Source organism: Hoplias malabaricus, chromosome 4 (assembly GCF_029633855.1).
Source record: "Hoplias malabaricus isolate fHopMal1 chromosome 4, fHopMal1.hap1, whole genome shotgun sequence".
NCBI classification, from domain to species: domain Eukaryota; kingdom Metazoa; phylum Chordata; class Actinopteri; order Characiformes; family Erythrinidae; genus Hoplias; species Hoplias malabaricus.
The window spans coordinates 59,990,498-60,007,732 of NC_089803.1; the positions used below are offsets into that span (position 1 = coordinate 59,990,498).

The window sequence follows — 17,235 nt, forward strand, 5'->3', positions numbered from 1 at the left end:
GCCATTCGGATTTGCTGATTGTGTGTTTTGGCATGCCATACATCTTTTTTTTTTCTTTTAGTCAAAAATGTCTTTCTTTTTCTTTTGTCTGCTTAGTAATAACACGCTGCTTCAGTTTGGAGTCATGCCGTGATGAGAGCACAAAGCAAACACACACAGTAGCAATCCATCATCCATGCAAGTGGCAGGGATTTTTTTTTTGCCATCAATAGAGTTCATTCAGATGGCTATGGAGAACCCTCGACAGAGATTTACACTGGCTTTAGAGCCATATTTACCAAGGGCAGGATCAGCTTGGCAAGAACTGACAAAAGTAGTTAGTAAACAGTAACAAAACAGCAGAGATCTAGCTCTCAACAAGTCTCTCCAGATGCACTCTCAAAATTTTTCTTCATTAATTTTGAGTTTAGCATAATCTCCTGCCTGGTGATGTCACCAAAGCTTGTTGTCGAGGAAGACAAAGCTGTGCTGGCTTGTAAAAGCTCTTGTTGATTACAACACACACCCAACAAGTCACACTGCATGTGGTTGTCCTCCACTCTTTGTAGGGAGTGAAGATTTATGCTTCTACAGAAGACAGCAAAGACATCAGAGAAAACCACGTCTACAGAGGTTTAAAGCAATAAAGGGAGGAAGCAAGTGAGAAAGGAAGAGATTATGTTGAAAATATCACATGGGCAAAAGTATTTGAATGCCTGCTTATCCTAAATTACTTCTGAAATATATGGTTAGTGAGTTTAAAACATTCTACCCTTCTACTCTTCTCTGCTAAATGCAGTAACATTCCTGTCATAAATTATTACATAGAACTGGCACTAGTGTTAAATAATTAGATTTCCCTCATAAACTCATCCCAAATGTACCGAAGAGAGCTCCACTCTCTTGCAATTGCCTCTATGCTGAGGGGTGTTTAATATCACCCCACTTAACTCATTGCATTAAAAGAACATTAGGTTCCATTTTTACTTTAAATGTACAACTTCAAAACTTCACTTACATGTAATTGAGAAATTAGAGCCTTTGTCTTTGCTACTCTGGGCTCAGCACTGGAGAAACTGAACTATGTACAGTACCAGTCAAAAGGACTATTCATGGTATAGAACTTTGTACCAGCCCTACCTCTGCACAACCCAAGTAAATTGTCTCAAACACATTAAGAAGGTGAGCAGTTCTGCAGATTAACTCTTCACAAGGCCACAGCGGTTCACTGAACCATTCCAGGTGATGACCTCATGAAGATGATTGAGAGAACGCCAAGAGTGTCATCAAAGCAAAAAGTGGCTACTTTGAAGAATCTAAAGTATAAAACATATTACAGTGTGACCTCGGTTAACAATCACAATCCATTCCAGAAAGTTGGTTGTAATCCGAAATGTTCGCTATCCGAAATTATTTTTCCCATACGAATTAAAGGAAATAGAAATAATTGGTTCCCAGCCCCTGTTGACTCAGTAATATATAAGTATTAAAGGGTATATAGGTATGTTTTTTTAATGAGAACAGTTATAATACAGTTCATAAAGAGTTAAATAAACATACTAAGAGTAAAGAAAGCATTTAAACATAAGAAGATTGACCTTTTTGACTGCAATGTGATGGCGTGAGTGAATGGAGGTGTGGGGAGGAAGAGTGGAATTACTGCTTGGAAGGGGAATCCCCCTCCATGAGAACAACTTTCTTTGGAGCCATGATTGAGGGCTAAATAAAGCACTTGAAATCACAAACAACACAAAGTAACACAGAAGGAAGCAGAACAATAAGGAACCGAACGTAACTGTGTCTTGAGCACGAATAATGCTTGGTTTGAGATGAACAGACGCGGGGGGCTGACGCCATCTGTACGCAACCCGAAAATTTGTTCGCTAACCTGTATGAATTTTTATTCAAATTTTTGGTCGCAACCCGATTTGTTCACTAATCTAGGCGTTCGCTAACCGAGGTTCCACTGTACAGACTTCCTTATTCATTTAAAATGTATAGAATAATAAGAAACAAATAAAAACCATTGAATGAGAAGATGTCCAAACTTTTGACTGGTGCCGTACATTCACAATATGTGGAAAATGGCCCAAAACAAAGGAACGCCTCCCTGAGTGGGCATGTCCAAACATTCGACTGGTACTGTATCTTTTGGAGGAGGGTAGGAAACCATCCCAGATACAGTAAACCAGACAGGCTGACAACTTTTGGGTTAAAGAAAACCACACATTAATATTGCTTTAACCCAAATTATGAACAGATGAACAGTTCACAGCTTGGGCTGTGAGTAGCCTACTGACGAAGCTTCATCATTAGTAGGCTGTAAAAAAGCCACTCTAAAAGCATACCTGCTGAGAAGGTGAGCTGGATCTGTTCATCGATGATCTCCACAGCGATGAAGTCATGCTTCTCATTAAAGCGGCCATTATAGAGCAGCAGAGCATTTCTCTCACGAGTAGCAAACCTTAAAAATTCAAGAGAGAATGAATGACCAATTTTTTCCTATGACATTCCAAGTATGACCAGATATCATATCAAGCCTTTAAGAGCCCTTTGTTTGAAATAAAATAAATAAATAAATAGAACAAATGTAATGTGTAAAATGATGTGAAATTTAATCTCAATACATTTTTGGCATATGACCTAACATTTCATTTTTCTTCTATAAAGATCCTCACCATGAAACATTATTCTCATTAACTATTTCCTTGATGGGAATAAGTTGGAGATGGTGTAATGTTAATTCTGTCACTAACTATCTGTCAGTGATATATATATATATATTCTTGGCAGCTGTTTCAAGGATGAGAATATTAACATCCTCTTAATCAAAAGTTTGGCAGCTAATGAAACAAAGCAAAACATCCTAAGCAGTAAATCACGTTGATTTAACCTTTAAAGAAAAATCAAAGGCCTGGACTGAGCTCTGTGAGACGCTTTTAAAAGCCACAGTGCTAAAAGGTAGTTGAGGAGTAAGACAGGAGGTGAGAGAAAGGAAGTGAGCGTAAGACTGGTGGTCCTGAGACAGGAAAGGACTCCTCTCGTCTGGGCAGCTTTTTTGTGTGGAGAGGGCAGAGAAGTCAGAACCCAGCTGCCAGAGGAGGCGCTCTGCAGGAAGACCCCTCAGACCAAGCAAAACACTGATAGACTCTCCCAACACTGACCCCATCCTGTTTTCAGCCACCACCAGCGAGCCCACATATTTCTCTATTGACCCTATCTGGACGTTTATTACGCTGGATACGATACCTGTGACTTAAAAGGAACTCTTTTTAATGTGTTTAACTAACAAAAACAGACACATTAATCACTGCCCTGTGCTAGTATAAGAGCTGAGCCAAAAAGTAGACAATGTGATAAATGCTGACATTCAACGATGTTGTTTAGCAAATTATCTGTAGTGTTTTAAAATGTCTGATGTTCCTTTTAGTGTGTGTGGTTATTTTATTTTATTTTATTTTATTTTATTTTATTAATTTTTGGGCAGTTTTTCAGTGATTTGATTCAGTTCAGGTTCAGCACAGTGGCCCCAAAAGTATTGAGACGTTTGACACAGTTAACCATTGCCAGTCTTTTAAGTCCTATAGGCTCCTTCACAAAATACCTAACAAAATAATATCTGATTTATTTATCTGAAAAACACATCATACTGGCTCTATATGTACCAAAAAGTCTCACTAATGCTACTATAAAGCACAGGGCTGGAACCCTCAAAGTCTGGAGCTGTTTGTCAGTGTTTTTCAGCGATGCTAATGGAGTAGATACAGATCTGAAGAATTTCTGGTCAAAAAACTCCTTAAATGAATATAATCTCAATATTTCAAAGGAAAACTTAGCCAAAAATAAAATTATATTCTGAGAACGATCTGTTAAAAAGAAAAGCCACTGGTTTTACATCTTTCTTTCTAGTGACAAACCTGATGTTTACTTTAACTGAGTACCTTTTAAATTAGATTACGTTTCTTGTTGAAAGGAAATTAAAGCAAAACATTAGCAAACCATTTATTCAGTATTTTACACACCAAGAAAGAGTGCATATCCAAAGTGTATTGAGTAAATCAAAAGTAACCCCATTCTGCATTACTCACATGAGCGAGATGGTGAAGTGAAACCTCTGTCTCAGTCCTCTAAAGGTGATGAAGGACTGTCCAGGGAAGTTACGTGTGGTCATCTCACAGTAAGGTTTCTCATACTCTCCTGATGGACACTGACAGGTAAAGCCACCCACCAGCAGGTCCACACATTTTCCTCCGTTCTTACACACACCTGGAACACACCGACCTGAGCGGGCATTCACCTCACAGTGCTCACCTGCCACGGAATTATAAGAAAAATCATTCAGGCATGCAGCATAAAGACCTGACCTTCAAATTCAATCTTGTTGTTCCTGTTTAAAAAAAAAAGTGTTTTCTGAATTAGTATATTAGACACACTGTCATATATACTACATACTCCATTACAAGTCTATGTTCATATAAAAAGAGATTCCACAAATTTGACAAGGTCACATTTAATTAATGTTTGTCCTAAACATTAGAGGCCCAAGTGTGGCACATCTACAGTTCCCTTATCCACAACATTTGGCCTTGAAAAACAGTGTTGTCTAGGGCTGAGTCTGGCTGCCTCAACTCAGCCCCATATCCACCTTATATGCAAGATGTGTTGAGGACACAACATGTGCCATATCCCAAGTCAAGCCTGGTTCATGAAATCTGGGCCACAACTGGTTCACACAACACTTGCCAATCCCTGAGACATAAGTGCAAAAAAGACATGTTGGGTGTTTTAAGGTGAAATTTCTCCCTTAGGAAAATAAATTATTTTTAAATATTACATCAATTTCAACATTTCAACATTTACATATGTAGGTTTACTGGTGGTTTGGTGTAGTTAAAATCCATATTTGACCGTGGGTTAATACCACCACCATCACCACTGTTTTGCACAAACAACACTGAATCACTTTATCTATATTTCATTTAATCATATTACATTTACACCAGACACATATCTTTTTACTTCTGTTTTCTCTGCAGGCTTCTCTCCCTTTTCACTACATAAATGCCTTCTGCCTTTGTATACAAACACTGTAAACTTTCATATTTCACTCATAGAACTAACAGTAAAATATGTCCCAATGTATTCCTAAATGTTATTAAACTACTACCACTAAAAATGGTGAATCCTACAGAAGTTCTCATTATTCATTTTCTCCAAAAAGGTCTATCTTCAGTGGCACCAGCCTTCTTGGGCCTTCGGATGGACTTTCAGCCTCAGAGTTATGTATCAGCCATTATCCTGACAAGATCTGAACAGGGCAGGTATGCACGGACAGGGGACAGGATGGCCGCCCCTACTTTCATAATGACCCATGCTTTCCTCTGGATAATCCTCTTTCTCTGTGGGAATTAGACGGATCCATTTCCCCCTAATGTGAGAAAGCGAGAGCAAGGAAGACAGCAAGGGTCCCTGCTGTCATCGGCATTATAATGACCACAGAGTAGCCAGAGTTGACCTTCAAAGCACAGGCTACGATTGGAGTGAGGAGGAGGAGATGATTAGATGGTAATTGTCTCTGATAAGGAAGTGAGGAGGGGCTGGACAGGGGCAGGAGTGTAAGTGACCCTCGTATGTAATACTCATAAAGGACGCTTTATTCACCTCTCAGCAGAGAGAATAGTATCTCTAGAATATGGAAAAAGAACCTGAGCGAGGAAGAAATAAACATCCTCCAGGAAGAACTGAATCAAACAAATCACATGGTGGGAGCCAAATCTTGCCATATTCTGGACTTGATTAAACTCCTGATTCAATTTAGCGGAGATCACTGTCCATTGCAGATGTTAACAAAGACACCTGCACTTCCACTGTTGTAACCAAAACAAATCTTTTACATTTCCAAAATGGGATCCAAAATTCCATGTGCCATAAATATTTGAATGTTTTTTCCTGCTGTAATGCAACATATCAACCTGTTAGATCTTTAGCAAAATGTATCTGGATTAAATTGTGCATTAGAGGGTAAATCCATAACTGGGGAACACTGCACAGGTCTGACATAACTAACCAGTGTAAGTCCACCAGCTACTTTGAAGCAGCATTACTCCTACTTCCCTCCTGTCAACACAAATCTTGTGTAAAAGCAGGGGTTTCCAAACTTTGATAGTATAGATGGAGTTTCCACTGTGACCATAGAAACACTCTAACATGGTCATTCTGACAGGTGCAATACACTATAAGGAAGACAGGGGTGCTATGGCTCCAACTGTTATACTGCATAATAAATAAAGAAATCTGTGTGGCACAGACAGGATTTGAAATGAGAGAAAAGACAAAATGAACAGAGACTAATAGAGATTAATTAGATTAGTCTATCACAGTTATCTGTATTTAAAGGGGATCTTCCCTATTTTAATCAAAAAACACTTTTAATATAATTCTGAGAATGTTTCCTCTCCAGTCAGTTTGCTCACTGGAAAAAGCTCCATTGTTTGTACACAGCCCTGGCTCATTACACGGGGGAAAAACTAAGGGTCAAAATGGCCCAGGCTTTTTCTCTCTGCCTTGCTGCCTGAGCTATGAGAATATGGCATCCCCAAATTCAGGATACAGAGTGCTACAAAACTAAACAGTTTGAGTTACAAATGAGATTTTGTAGTAATACAAGCAGTAAAAAAAACGTATAGACAATCAGTTACTTACTCAAACATACTGGTCCATCTTAAAAGATGCAGAGCTTCTGAATGAACACAAATATGAGGGGGATTTGTTTTGCTGTGGGAACAGTAGTTCTCCAGAATTGTCTATGTTGCATTTAAAGGAGCAATTGGTCTTGAATGACTTTGAACGAAGCAGCCACTATATTGTAGATGTCAGGCATTCACAAAATTATTTTACACAGGGCCACCTCTGTCAGGAATCTGCTGTATGGAGCATAATCTGGATCCTTCAGCAATTACAAAGCAGTATTATTCTTCATTTTATGTAAATTACACTTCAAATTTAAATGCAAAAATAATAAAAAATTGTTCTAAATACTGTGGGCTAAGGATTGGTGTTAAAAATGATTTCTGCTTTAAAAAGACTGTGACAAACCTAGTTAAAATAGCTATAGGCCAATATTTCCATGTCTTCCCAAATTTCATGCCAGTATTTTGTTATACGAAAGCTTTCAGTTTACTGATGAAAATCGGGTGAGTTAAACTTTATTTAGATTTATTTTAATCCTCACAGTGTATATTCCCTGAGACTGTTAGTTTTTAAACATGGATAGAGGCAATAGAGGCTGTAAATGTTGCCATGAATTCACCTGTAAAGTCCTCCAGACATTCGCAGGTGTACCCGCCCTCCCGGCTCCTGCAGCGTCCATTGTTGCGGCAGGGACCAGAGTAGCACAGATCGATCTCTGTCTCACAGTAATCTCCGGTGAATCCAGCTGGACATCGACACCGCAGGCCATTGATAGGATGGATGGGTCGGAACAGGACGGTATCCGAGGCAATGAAGGGTGGAGAGCTATCAAACTTCAGCACTGACACACACTTCATGTAGTTCTCACAGGGCTCTCGCAGGCAGATGTTGTCATCGAAGGGAAGAACACTCTGGCTGGAGATGTGCCTCAACAGTGTCCGGTTCAGGTAGATCTGCTCCTGGAGCTCCTCAGATGGGAAAAAGCGTCCTGGGGCACCTCCTGGCAGTAGGGCAGAGAATGTGACATTGAGGATAGAGCCCCCTACGTCGCTGTCATTCTGGACATTGAAGATGAAAACCCCGTCCCGGCTGGTGGACAACACAGCCGCAACACCCTCGGTGAACAGTCCAAGCAGTGGAGAGAGAAAGCGCTCTTGGGACATGTTCTCCAGCCGCACTGTGATGCTGTTGGTCAGCATGTCATCTGTGATGATGGTAACCCGGAGCGTGCACAGTGCCGTCACATGGTGGAGGCCATCTGTGGAAGAAAAAGATAAATTAACTATTGGTCGAAGTTTGATAAGGAATTACACTTTAGTTACAAAAGATTTTGACCAAAACTTTGAGAACTATAACGTAACAAAATTGTTATTTTAAACTTTCTTTCAATATCATCACCCCGCAATCAGCACAGACTCAGACCTGAAACAATGTCACTTTTTCTACACACAGATTAATAATCTCTGTTTATGTGGATTATCAAGATTTCAATAAGCAAGGACTTCACTCCAGGCTTAAGCAGTCTGTGGCAAATGTGTGTTGACGTAACTATGCATTATGCACTTAACTCTTACTGTATAAGCTTCCTTTTATTTATTAGAACAGATAATAAACTAGCTGGAAGGAATGGAAGTCTATAAAATGGTTCTTTGCCAAACTATCACTGTAATTACAGTGCTGAGATTTCAAGAAAATGAACTTGGAATGAACCCTGAGGCAACATCTCTCCTGCTTCATAATAAACATGACATAGACTAGACGTAACTCTAAGAGGACTTGTAATGGAACAGTCTTGCCTTTGAGGGGTCTGTGACAAGCCTGCAATCATGATAATAAGATCGGAACATACCACGAGGTCTAGAAATTATAGGGGAGCAACTAGGAATTGAGGCCTATTCTATTTTTACAAGGATTTAAATCTGTACCAAGGACTCCACCCCTTCTATATTTCCTGTTACACCTCTGATAAACCACCTGCATTCAGCCATGAAAACCTTAATGATGTCCGATGTTGGAACAGGATGATTAGTTCTGAACTATTAATGCCACTCCAACTTATCCTGAAAGGAACCCCCAACTAATGAACCAATTATTCATTATTCACATTTTGGGCATCAGCGTAAAAGGACGTTTGCATGCTGCTATCTTGGCTAACAGCTCAAAACAAGACTTGGAACAGTGTACAAGGTTTGGATTTAATTCTGTGACAGAATTCCTTGTCTACACAGGCTTAAAGGTCTGCAATCAGTGTGCAAGTCCATTACCCAGGTGTGTTAGCCAGGAGGACTCCTTCTGATCCTACTTCATAACTGAATCAATCTAAGCTTTCACATCAGAACATTTAACTCGCAGTCCTGCTGAGAAGCTGGGGATATTCATCACACTTAACCCAAGGCCTTATATCATTGACCTAAGGGCTGCTCAGCCTTGCCAAGGGAGCAACTGTGGAACAGGTGGTGTATCTAATTAATACCCCTGGCAAAACAATGCAGCTTTTAAAAGCTTTAAAACACAGTGGAGTCAAGTTTCAGAGTGACGTAGCACTGAAAAACCTAACCGCCATAAAGCACAAGGAGGAGGAGCTAGGAGGGAAAGTTCTCAATGCCAGTAAAATATCTCACACCCAATCTTCCTGATGCGTATTTTCATTAATGGCGAGTTTTACTCAGTGTTTGTAAAGACACCATAGGACATCACAAAATCCAAAACATATTTCCTTTAATCACCATTTACAGTCCTTCAGATCTTCAGGTTGTTACTTGCCTGTACATAGAGTCAAAGAACATAAGCTTAAATTCAAATACAAGGTCTCAAATTCCAAAATAAATATTCTTCTTTAAGCATCCATTAAGAAAAAGAAAAAAACACAATCTTGAGCTTTTATATGGACATTCCGGAATATTTTTCAATCCCTGCAAATGAGACAAAATAACAATCCTAAGTAGTTCCAAACAAATCGTTCTTATAAAACAAGGTGTCATATACTAAGAAAACTATTTGGGACCACCCACACACATTATCACCTAAACACTTCATCGCTATTTAAAATTCATAATCATAACCATTAAGTGTTGCATCAGTTTTATAGTTTGTAGTTATTTAGAACATGTACATGAATTTATTTTTAAAATAAAAACAATTCCAAAAGAATCTCATATTCCAAAGAAGGGTTTTTTGACCATTTGAATGGTGAAAGTAATGAGCACACTATAGAGCGACATTCTAGTCTAAGGCTATTGTCTCAGCTCTGTTGACAGAGAGCTTGTGTGTGTCTCTAATCAGCAAATAATGAGTCTGTTTTAAGGCTTTTAGATCCCTATCAAATGCCTCTGTCCCTATGGTGCCTCTTTAAGAGTATTTGATTTAGCTGTTACAATGGCTGTGTGGGGTCCAAGCACAGTGCCATTCTTCAACTCTTTCCTGAGTGAAGAGCAGCAGCAGCTGTGAGTGTGAGGTGTTGAGAGGTGAAGAGTGGAGTAGTCTCACTGGAGGTGAGAGGTAAACCAGGGGTGAGAGACAGACAGAGACAGAGAGAGAGAGAGAGAGAGAGTCAGTTACAGTCCTTCATTCCTTCGCTACACACCTGCTACCCTGTACAGCTACAGTTCTGTTATTCCACATGCTGCTGCACATTAGACAGCTGATATACCACACACACACACACACACACACCCAGTAACATTCACCTCATTACTTTCCCACACTATGCCCTAAACATTATTTAGTCAAGTTAATAACAACAAAGAATTTTTAATAAAACTCTGTACTTTGATGATTACAAATCAGTGTCATGTTTTGAAGCATGATACATGTTTACATGATGCACTTTAATATAATAAAACTGAGGTAAATTACTATTTCGATAATATGGACCTTTGAACTGACTGTACATACAACCACTTAAACACAATATCTATGGGTTGCAAAGGTCAAGTGGGCTGTGGAATGCTGAAACAAAACAGAACAAACACTGATGAAAATATCCTTTGGCAGTGGGTTTAAAAAAGCTCACTCACTGCTCAGCTTCTGTTGTCTGTGAGATGAAAGATAGATGTGACAGACAGGTGTCTGCCTATGTAAACTGCACACACAGCATGTTTAACACATGTAGCCTTAGCACCTGAAACAGTTTTTTTTTCAGGAACTACACACTGGGCCAAGCTGCTTGAATATTGTATGTTTCTAAAACTGTAACCATAAGTATATGAGCACCAAACAAACAAATGCAAAAGAAAGGGTGTTATTTTTACCAATAATTCCTAACAAACAAGAGCAATACACATAACAACCATAACATTACGACCACCTCCTTGTTTCTATACTTACTGTCCATTCTGAGTTTCACTGACCATACAGGAGCATTTTGTAGTTTTATAATTACAGAATTATAATTTTCATTTGTAGCCCGGTATTCTTTATTATCCTGCTTTCACCCTGTTCTTCAAAGGCCAGAACTCACACAGAACCACCACCGAGCAGGTGTCCACTCACGGTCTAAGACAGTCTGAGACAGTAGTTGATCTGTCGCTGCACAGTTTGTGTTGGTCGCCCTCTAGTTTTTCATCACTGGTCACAGGATGCTGCCCAAAGGCTGCTGTTGGCTGGATATTTTTAGTTGGTGGACTATTCCCAGTCCTGCAGTAATACTGAGGGCTTCAAAAACTCCACAAGCACTGCTGTGTCTGATCCACTCATACCAGCACAACACACACTAACATGCCACCATCATGTCAGTGTCACTGCGGCGCTGAAAATGATCCAACGCCCAAACCATACCTGTTCTGTGGTGTCCCGACAATTAACGAACTGCATTAAAGGGGGTAAACAATGTAAACAAAGAAATTGATGGACTCCAGCCTGTAATTGCAGAACTACAAAGTGCTCCTGCAGACAGTGGAGCTGAAAGAATGGACAGTTAGTAGAGGGAAAAAGTGGTGGTCATGATATCTAGATGTCTGAATAAAACCAAATTGGTGTTGGCCAAGTGCAGCATTTTTACTTTCAGTGTAAATTCTATTCCAAGTCATTTATCTACTCCTTCACCCATCATACTTTTCAAACTAAGTCAAAAATGAAAACTGTCAAAAAGAGACAAACACAAGAGTGTTTATTCCAACACTGTCAATGCCAATGTTAAAGAGACTGTCACTAGGCACAGGTGATAAAATCAACAAACATCTGGTTACATACTCGTACCTTCATTCTTGAATGATACATAGTGTCCAATTCTCAATAACAATGTGCCTGTCAAATCCTCACAGCATTAAAATGAACTCTTCTAAGTGACAAAAATGCTAAAATTGTAGTCAGTATTTTCCAACATTATTCACAGTCCACATTTCCGTTTTAAACACGATAACATGGAATTTAAATCCAGAATGCTTGGTTCAGGAATGGCTGGAATTGAATAGAACAAAAAAAAATGCACATCTAGGAACTTCCCAGTGATCTTTCAGCATATTCTGCCTCATTTGCTGTATTTATATCAATGACGGTTGGGGGCACTGCTCGTGGGACATGTAGGGTGTGACTGAGATGTATATGAATACCATCTGGGCTCATGGAGCTTATATTCAAACGCCTGTGGAGAAAAGGACTGTTAACGTGTGAACATGATAACCCCAAAGTAAGAGAGAAGACTTCACTGGAGCCGAAGAAGAACATCACAAGCTGAACACGTCAACACGCTACATATCATTATAACACTTATGTTTACAGCTGACTGTAAATATTCCAGAAATCTATCAACAATTTTTCAAAGTAATCAACATTATGATTAAAAGATGGCTGAAGTATTTAAGGCACAGTTTTTTTGGACACATTTTACTAGCTGTAGTGCAGGACGAATCCAAAGCTGCTCACACATTAATGCTGCTATGATATGTTCTAAAACACAACTTTTACAAGCTTGTACATTCGGCTTATCGTAAAATTGCATACAGTGGGGTGTCTCCAGTAATCTTTTTTTGTCATCAAGAGAGCCCTGTGAAATTTAACAAGTTTACCTTATTAATGTCATAATAATGACCATAAACACTCTATGTGTGACATATATGGCCATATATATCAAACAAATGCAATTTAATCAAAGTTATACCAATGAATTATCAGTATTATCTTAATCTGCAGAAGATAAATTAAGTCTGAGAGTGCACCAGTACAATAAACTGTCAAGCAATAATTTTTTATAACGATCTATGTGTTTTTAACACTAACCGCTGGGTGTGTGAGGGGCTGATAAGCAGGCTGTGTGTTGTTGAATCAGCGATATGTTCTCACAGAGTGTTATTTGTTTTTTTAATATGCCACAGGGCCACACTAAAAGACCTGGACACTCTAGAGTGAGTAACAATTAGTCACAATGACTATAAAGACACTTGTTTAGACCTAAACTAATCAACAATAAAAGCAAAAGAGAGCAGGATAGCGAATTAAATGACAGGTGAAGAATGATACAGGATGTCAATATGTTTAATAAAATATAAATAAATATTACATAGTTATTTACTTATAAATGTTTGAATAAATGAAAACATCATGGTCATTAGTTGAAGAAAAGTAATAGTTTCATGTCATCAGAAGTTCATTAAAATTTCAAATGCACATCTAGGACCTTTTTGTAAAATTGATAATTTTTTTGATTGGACAGCTACAATATGTATGTGTACTTCCAAGCTGTTTACTAATGTAATAATTCACATGAAGCATTGAGATTTTTAAAAAATTACATTGAAATATGGCTATTTTGAAACTAGACATGCTGATAATGACTGATTTGGTGTTGTTTCTTGTTTCATTCTAACATCAAATGTGTTAAGTTACACACAATTAAACTAAACATACCCAGTTGCTATGTAAACTATAGATGTTATTGTCCTAAATCTGCAAATTCACCTGATAAATGAAATTTATCTTGTCCTGTCACACAGCACAGAAGACGTGTCTGAGGAGATTTACAGCTCTAAAGGAATTGTCTCTACTAATGCTCAAGGAACCCAACAATCAGCAGTAACAGACCACTCAGCCAATCCCAGTGCTCAGATTCAAACATTTGAAGCACAACAGGAACAAAAAACTCCTCAGCCAATAGCTCTTCAGAAGGATACATACTCTCCCCTCCCACTTTTACACCCCTAAGTGACCTGCGTTAACCAGGTGAGGTAAAAGCATGCTTCTCTCTCTCTCTCTCTCTCTCTCTCTCTCTCTCTCTCTCTCTACATATATATAAATATATTTTTTCATCTCATTGATAATTATATGCATGTATTGTAGATAGATTCATGTTTATTTCTGTGTTATTTGTATCCTCACAGATTTAAGTACTTAAACTCTACAAAGTGTTTTTTGTATCATCTACCCTCAGTATTTTAAGTCTCGTGTGAAGCATTTTAATATCCAAATGTCTCTGGCACACTTTAACAAGTGTTACCCCTCCCTTCCTCTTTGTGAACAGGTTTATTTTTGGCTGACTTTATCTGGCTTACAGAGTAATCCTTGTGAAATATTCTCCTGATCTGCACTTTTTCGTCCAACCTGATGAGAGATTCTCTCACACTTTGTGCCAATAACTGAGTGGTGTCCTGTATCAGTGCTCACAGCCTCGCTCAGAGGTATCCTGAACGTCCTGGCCAGGAAATCACCCTCTAGTCTCTCCTTTCACTCCTCGTCCTGAAGGGGTTTCTCATACAGATACACACCATATAACGTCACATTAAAACACTCAGCACTCAAAGACTGCCCAGAGAAAAGTTATGAAACAGCCTTGGAGCATTAGCATGGTCTGTCAAAGGTGGAATACTACCATGACAAATAATAATGAAATTCAGGTGTTTGTGAGTCTGTGTGTGTGTGTGTGAGTGAGTGACAGAGATAGAGAGAGAGAGAGAGAGAGAGAGAAAGAGAGAAATGTGACCATGCACAGCTGTCTAGAGCAAAAATAATTTTATCCTGAAACACACAGATACAGTACTTTATTTGGATTTAACATATAAAATATTAACTGCCATAAAGACTCTTTAGCTGCGTTTGCGACGGCAGTTACAACGGGTGTGATGTTTCTCAGTGCAGTGTGCTGGTGCTGTCTGCTGCCATAACACACACACACACACACACACACACACACACACACACACACACACACGTGTTCACCAGCACAACCGGTACTACTATTGATCAATACACATTAGTGACACTGCAACACCATTGTAAAAATGCCCGAAAGAACAGATGCATAACAGACAATAGAGAACACACTCTTCCCTGTTTTATATGCTTGCCAATGTGAAAAATACACTCTCTTTCATATTTCACTGGTTTTCCAAACTAATGTATATACTGTACACAACAGGATGATGAATAATAATCACAAATGACATTACAATTCATAAAACATAGGGCATGGCTGTATAGGAACAAAATGGTAAAAGTTTAGTAGTAATTATTATTTTGATTCCTAAAGAGGCACATCAATACCCAATTCAATCCTTGTGCAATGTGAAAACTTGCAGTGGCTCTGAATGTGACTCAGATTTTACAGCTGGAAGTATCCGTTTAGGTTTCTAACTTTCCAAACCAAATTCAAAGCCCGGCCAGTCTATTGTGAAGAAATGGGTGGGGCAGGATTTCCCATCGCTATAGAAACGTGGCATCAAAATCCACTTCACACATTCTATTATGGGAACTTTGCTCAGAGCTGGTGGCCTTTTAAAGAAAAAAAACAACACAGCAGACCATCAATGATTAACCTCAACAATGCAAAAGAAACACAAGGACAGAGATAAAACCACAGGGAGGGAACCCCTGTGACTCATAAATATGATTCAAATATAGCCTACAATCTTCTTAAATAATACAGATAAGATTTAAAGAAGAATATTGTTGATGCTGCAAATAATAAGTAAAGTCTGTTATTTTAAGAAGCACCCTGTGTGCACCTCTCGAGTAAATTATACTGAAAAGCTTGAATTGCAATAGAACTCTCTGGAGTATTTGTCTATAAATCTAAAGTCACCATGCTCAATATTATGGGTCAGCTAAAGGGATGTAAAGCTCCCTGTGGAGCAGTTTAACTGCATTCTCTGGAGTGATAGAGCTCCTTTGGGATAAGTTGGAAGTACTATTCATTATGATCCAGAATAATTCCAATATCAGTACCTCATTTTACTAATGTTCTCAAAGCTCAGTGCAATCAAATCATCATAGCCATGTTCCAACATCTATTCTAAAGTCCTCTTAAATATAGTAGAGGCTGTTTATGCCGGCAAGTACTACCTTTACATTGAGAATATATATTAGATTTCATGAAACTATTGACCATTCCAGGGTTGGTCAACTTTAAGGGTTGACTTAAAGTAATCATATTTACAACAGCACATATTCCTCAAGAAAGCAAGTAAGGGATGTGCATTAAACAGACGGTCATGGTTTTGAGCCCCTCTAGATTGAGAGGTAGTATCAGCAGAGCAGGGGTCTGCAGTGGGACAGATGGGCTCATGCACTTAATGAATGAGCACAATGAGATTACACCTCTCTGACATCAGCAGCACCTCCTTACACACAGCACAGATGGGAGGGAAGAGTGGCTATTAACTTTTAACTCCCTCTCTCTCTCTCTCTCTCTTTCTCTCTCTCACCCTCTCACTCTCATCCATACCGAGACCAGACAGCATGTGTCACTGGTGCTGTATCTGGAAACACTCAGTGAAAACTTTGTTCATCTTCCACAGGCATCTATGCCCAGCTATTACTGTCTGTCTCTGTCCACACATCAAACGGACAGACAGGCAGTAATAGCTGTGCACAGATGTCTGTGGATGATGAACAAAGTTTTGTTCATGAGAGAGCATGTGAAAGAGAGAGAGAGAGAGAGAGAGAGAGAGATAATGTCAGGGAGTGAGGATGAGCAGATGCCTTCAGAGAACATGAATAGGCTTTAGCCCTGGAGAGGGCACTTGAGTTGTGAGAGCGCTTTTAAAGCTGACTTTGCACTCTGTCCTTATTAGGATGACAGGATGAGGAGGAGGAGTGCAGGGAGTTAAGTGTGGACAGCAATTAACTGTGCCATGTCACACAGCTGCTAGGATCAAGCCCTCCATCAGAGAGCAGAATTGAGTTCAGAGTCAAGGTTCCCTCTTCCTCTTCCTTTACCAATCACAGCCAAGTGTGACAGGGTTGGGCAACACAGAAATTCCCAGTCTATTAAATGTGTTCTTACAGCTTAACAATAGCTCCGAACCCAGGTGATATATTTACTATTAGTGATGGATTACAGGAGCACAGCTTATGTAAATCTAAGTGTGTATTAGCTTCAGGTCCTTACTCATGTAATTACAAGCGTGTGTTGATATGTGCTACACAGACACATGTAACTACATGAGTAGTGAGAGATGTGCAATTCAGCATTAATTAAAATCTAAAGGGTGGTGGAATTTGAAAACCGGATTCAGCTATGTTGAAGACTATATTTTCAGCTCAATATGAAAACTATAAATAAGTTCAAAGGAAGGGTGACCAGACGTCCTCTTTTACCCGGACATGTCCTCTTTTTTAGACTAAAAAAAATGTTCA

General features: G+C 39.0%; 1 protein-coding gene across 1 annotated transcript in view; it reads right to left on the bottom strand.

The window, feature by feature from the left end:
• The window catches only part of celsr1a (cadherin EGF LAG seven-pass G-type receptor 1a), a 101,952-nt gene that overhangs the window by 53,772 nt on the left and 30,945 nt on the right, over positions 1-17,235 (bottom strand). The window contains exons 2-4 of the mRNA XM_066668933.1: positions 7,289-7,927; positions 4,068-4,290; positions 2,328-2,443 (exon numbers count right to left, since the gene is read on the bottom strand). Coding sequence (XP_066525030.1) covers positions 2,328-2,443; positions 4,068-4,290; positions 7,289-7,927 — 978 coding nt within the window. The remainder of the gene's footprint in view (positions 1-2,327; positions 2,444-4,067; positions 4,291-7,288; positions 7,928-17,235) is intronic.